At 50.7% G+C, this 4,917-nt stretch overlaps 1 protein-coding gene across 1 annotated transcript; it reads right to left on the bottom strand.

Moving 5' to 3' along the window:
• Positions 1–1,549: 1,549 nt before the first annotated feature.
• Positions 1,550–4,371, bottom strand: NR0B1 (nuclear receptor subfamily 0 group B member 1). The gene is made up of 2 exons (XM_064152185.1): positions 3,635–4,371; positions 1,550–1,939 (listed from the first exon to the last, which is right to left on the bottom strand). Exons 1-2 carry the CDS (start codon positions 4,215–4,217, stop codon positions 1,695–1,697), a joined length of 828 nt encoding a protein of 275 aa, XP_064008255.1. The 5' UTR covers positions 4,218–4,371; the 3' UTR covers positions 1,550–1,694.
• Positions 4,372–4,917: the final 546 nt, after the last annotated feature.

Genomic DNA, 4,917 nt, shown 5'->3' with positions numbered 1-4,917 from the left:
ACACATCTTCATGCTAGCTGACAAATTCTGATGGATGTACCAATTACATACCACATTTCTGCAAATTTTGGATTTCTAGGAGTAAGGAGTCTGAAAAGTCTGGCTTTTGAAATTCTAGCTAGCAATTACTCAGATCAAACTGTGGAGTATGCACCAGTAGTTCTCCTGACCCTATTCAGCGTTTTGTGTTTGGGTATTTTTTGACATGGTTTTGTTTGGTTTTCACTTTGACAACTACTTTATTCTCCTGGACCCCCATGTGTGTTGGTTGGAAAGTTTTACCAGAAATTTTAGAGCTGGCCAAGGTACTTTTAAGTCTCAAACACATTTTCTTCATGTGGAAGAAAATCCTAGGTGAAGATTTTTCTTCAACATTCCTTATAGACTTCAACTCTGTCAAAGAAGCCTGCTGGTGACAATGAGGCAGTATTTGAACTGTAAGCAGAGCTGACTACCCTATTATTGCTACTACTTGCTACTTTGAATGAGTTGCCCAGGGAGGTGGTTGAGGCCCCATCCCTGGAGGTGTTTAAGGCCAGGATGGATGAGGCTCTGGCCAGTCTGATCAAGAGTACAGTGTCCCTGCCCATGGCAGGGGCGGGGGGAATCATAGAATCAACCAGGTTGGAAGAGACCTCCAAGGTCATCCAGGCCAACCTAGCACCCAGCCCTGGGCAATTATCAACCAGACCATGGCACTAAGTGCCCCATCCAGTCTTTTCTTCAACACCTCCAAAGGATGGTGATTCCACCACCTCCCTGGGCAGCCCATTCCAATGCCAATCACTCTCTCTGCCAACAACTTCCTCCTAACATCCAGCCTAGACCTCCCCCGGCACAACTTGAGACTGTGTTCAAGAAGACTGGATGAGGCACTTAGTGCCATGGTCTAGTTGACCGGATAGGGCTGGGTGATAGGTTGGACTGGATGATCTGTGAGGTCTCTTCCAACCCTGATGATACTGTGATACTGTGATCTTGAAGGTCTCTTCCAACCTGGTCGATTCTATGATTCTATGTGTCCTCTTGTTCTACTGCTAGTCGCTTGGGAGAAGAGACCAACCCTCACCTGGCTACAACCTCCTTTCAGGTAGTTATAGACAACAATGAGGTCTCCTCTGAGCCTCCTCTTCTCCAGGCTAAACACCCTCAGCTCCTTCAGCCTCTCCTCACAGGGTTTGTGTTCCAGGCCTCTCACCAGCTTTGTCACCCTTCTCTGGACATGTTCTAGCAACTAGATGATCCTTGTGGTCCCTTCCAACCCTGACTGATTCTATGACTCTACTATTGCTGACTACCCTATATTGCTAAAATGCTCAAGTAAATGGCTTGCTCATTCCCCTTTCTGTATGCCAAGTCTATTTAAAGGTATTTTGAAAAAAGCAGGGACTACTCACCTTGAAGGCACAGTACAATAAAATGTGCTCTTTATTCAGATGGGGGTAAAAGAATAGCCAGTCAACTTTGGATATGAAGAGCCTTCACAACCTCGAAGTCTGCTTGGGTGGCAGCAACCTTATTCCAAAACAATGTGTTTAATAAAAATTAATTTCATCTTTTGAAGAATATTTTATTATGGAATACAAAAATACTATCTATGTAAAAACAATAAGTTAGTTTATTTACAGTACTTTACACTATTCTTCTCTAGGGTTTCCTTTGCACTGGATTTATTCTCATTATTTCACATGCCTTTACAATTTTGCACACAGCATTTCCAAAAGCATGTCATCCATGTTCACTGATCCAATGATGGGCCTAAAGAATAGTTCAGCAATCACATTAGCATTAATAGATCTTAACAAGGACAGAACAACATTCAGCTTGGCGAATCTGGCTTCATCATCTCTGTGAATGAGTCTGACATGTTCGTTTAGAGCTTGTTGTGCTTCCTTCTGCAACCCTTCAATGTACTGTGTACACTGCAGACCAGGTAGATCTGAAAAGCAAAACAGATTTTGGTTGTATAGGTTATGTCTATAAACCAACATTCCTCTCGCAGAACAACTACTAACATTGCTGCTGAAATTCTAGTAGTAGAACAGCTACTAGAATCATTGCTAAAAGAATGAAATGAAATTGCTAGAGGACACCTGTATGCAGAATCAACACATCAAATTTTATAGAAGAGTTTAGAATCTTATCATGGAATCGTCAGGATGGGCAGGGACACTTTTCTTCATTACACAAACTTACAACCTTTGCTAACATTCACTTCAGCATTAAACGAATTAGCTCGTGGAAGAGAAAAAACTTGAAGAGTGCTCTCCTAAACACCTTTAGAGTGGCAAATGCAATCTGTAAACGGTGGATAAAACAATAAAAATTACTTCCTAACTTTTGTCTTCTACATTATTCACCCTTTGAGGGGCCTGGAGCACAAATCCTATGAGGAGAGGCTGAGGGAGCTGGGCCTGTTTAGCCTGGAGAAGAGGAGGCTTAGGGGTGATCTTATTACTGTCTACAACTACCTGAAGGGGCATTGTAGCCAGGTGGGGGGTGGCCTTTTCTCCCAGGCAACCAGCAATAGAACAAGGGGACACAGTCTCAAGTTGTGCCAGGGTAGGTATAGGCTGGATATTAGGAAGAAGTTCTTCACAGAGAGAGTGATTTCCCATTGGAATGGGCTGCCCAGGGAGGTGGTGGAGGCACCGTCCCTGGGGGTCTTCAAGAAAAGCCTGGATGAGGCACTTAGTGCCATGGTCTAGTTGATTGGATAGGGCTGGGTGCTAGGTTGGACTGGATGATCTTGGAGGTCTCTTCCAACCTGATTGATTCTATGATATTCTATTCTATGATATTCTATGATATTAAGGCATCTTTTGACAACTCTTTCTCAGTAGCTCCAGATTACAAGTGACAAGAAGCATTAATTCCAGGGTATGACAAAAAGTTTCCTGGTGAATCACAGCAAGGATTTCCCTTTTTAAGTCTAAACTGATCAGCAGGAGCACGGCAGTGATACAGTCAGGAAATGCCCTAGCCAACCTGCCATCTACCTTCCAGGTGAGACACCGACATGAGACTCAATCACTCGGTAGGGCTGCATCTACGGAAGTGTCCACGGAGCGATCATGGCTAAAAAAAGACATCGTAAGTGCTACACACAACGCAGAAACAGCACTTTGCTCTTGGAAGCCCTGAGCCTTCTCTTGTCTTTAGGTGCAATCCTCCCGAGGAAAGCATGCTTAGACGGCCAGTGGCCCGCGGCGACGAGGAGGGTTTCCCTCCGCGCCAGCCTCCCTCTGGGCAGACGCCACCGGGCGCCCCGCTCGGAAACTAGGAGAGACCTGGTGCTGACTCCTGACCCTCTCTAAACGACCGCCTCGGGTTTCTTTGGTCGCGGAATGGCTTTGCGGTACAGGCCAGTCCCTAGGACCCACAAACTTGTCGCAGCCAGTAACGCAGCAGGCGGGGCGGCCGTTGATGTCTCACTGCCTGCCAGCTCTGGGGAGAGGACAGTGAGAGAACGTCTTCCTCCGCTTCACCCTCCTCTACCACCTCTTTCTTCCTGAGGAAAAGCCTCGGGTCCGCCCCGCTTTCTGAGGACAGAGGCGGCCTGTCCCCGGTGGACGTCTCGCCGCGGCTCCCCGTGATAAATGAGGACCCAGCCGCCCACCCCTCGGCGACTCACCTGGGTTGAAGAGCACCGTCCCCTTGAGGTAAGCGTACTCTTTAGTGCTGATATCCAGGCTCCAGCACTTGGCCAGGAAGCCCTTGATAGCCTGAATCTCGGCGGCCGAGGGCAGATGCGAGCCGCCTCCGTGTCCGTGATGCTGGCGGCTCGGCGCCGGTGAGCGCGGCTGGGACTGCTCGTCCTGCCGCCGGGTGGTGAGGATCCGCTGCAGCATGCTGGGCTCCGCGCTCTCTACTGTCTCGAAATGCACCCGGTCCTGCGCCAGCCCCAGCACTAGCAGAGGCGCCCAGCAGCTCCGGACCAGCAGGAGCTGCTCCTCCAAAGGCAGCTCCTGGAAGCAGGGCACGTTCTGGACGAAGCGCAGAGTCTTCACTAGCACGGCCGAGGCCGCCTTGCATGCAACCTGCGGGCTCCTGAGGGCTACGCGCCTCCGTGACCCGCATGGGCAGCCGCGGGAAGCCAGCCCTCGCCTCGGCCCTGGTGGCGATGCCGTCCGCTCCTCGCTCCTGAGGATGTTGTAGAGAATGCTGCTGTGCCGCCTGCCGTTCGCGCAGCAGCGGCAGCGCTCCACGCACGCCATGGCACTCCGCGGCTGCGGCACTCAGCGCTATGATACCCAGAGGTAGGAGCCCAGCTGGGAGCTTCGGAGGCTGCCGCCTTGGCCCGCCGGAGACGGACAGCGGTTGGCTTCTGCCCAGGTCGTATTTATAGCTGCCGGGTGTGTGTGTGTGTGTGCGTGTGTGCGTGAATACGTGAGTGTGTGTGCAGCCGCAGGCGCTGTACCAGCAGTTCAAGGGGGCAGACGCTTTTCTGGCTGAGAGAGAGAGAGAGAGAGAGAGAGAGAGAGAGAGAGAGAGAGAGAGAAGGGAGGGAAATAAAGAAATAAAATTTTAAAATAAATGAAAAGGAAGCCACTCCTCCTTTCCTCGGATAGTGGTACCTAGAGGGAGCCTGCGAGCCGGCCGCCTGTGCCTGCCCGCTGCGGCGTGGTGAGCGACCAGACGCTAGTCTCGCCCCCTTGCCCAGTGCGGGGTAGCGGAACGTCCCCTCTCTCTCCCCCCGTTTGCGAGAGCTCCCGGCCCGTTTTGTATTATCCCCGGCTTCTTTAAGCAGAGCAGGACGGGGCGAGGAAGGCAGCTCACGTCTCCCTCTGGTTTTGCCCTCGCCGTGACGCGCAGCCACTTGAGCATCCGGAGGCACCCGTGGGGATCTGGTAGCAAAATGGCAGAATCTGTTGCCCTCCTGATGTGTTACTGAGCTGTCTGGGACCAGAGAAAGCA

This window comes from Pogoniulus pusillus, chromosome 12 (genome assembly GCF_015220805.1).
Source record: "Pogoniulus pusillus isolate bPogPus1 chromosome 12, bPogPus1.pri, whole genome shotgun sequence".
Lineage (NCBI taxonomy): Eukaryota > Metazoa > Chordata > Aves > Piciformes > Lybiidae > Pogoniulus > Pogoniulus pusillus.
Note: the sequence above shows the minus strand (reverse complement) of the source record. Positions and strands in the feature narration are given on the sequence as shown.

Excerpts from the sequence above, each read along its gene's own strand:
- NR0B1 (XM_064152185.1), bottom strand. The coding sequence starts at position 4,217 with ATGGCGTGCGTGGAGCGCTGCCGCTGCTGCGCGAACGGCAGGCGGCAC. Across the intron at positions 1,940-3,634 it reads GACGGTGCTCTTCAACCCAG|ATCTACCTGGTCTGCAGTGT; the intron begins GTGAGTCGCCGA and ends TTTGCTTTTCAG.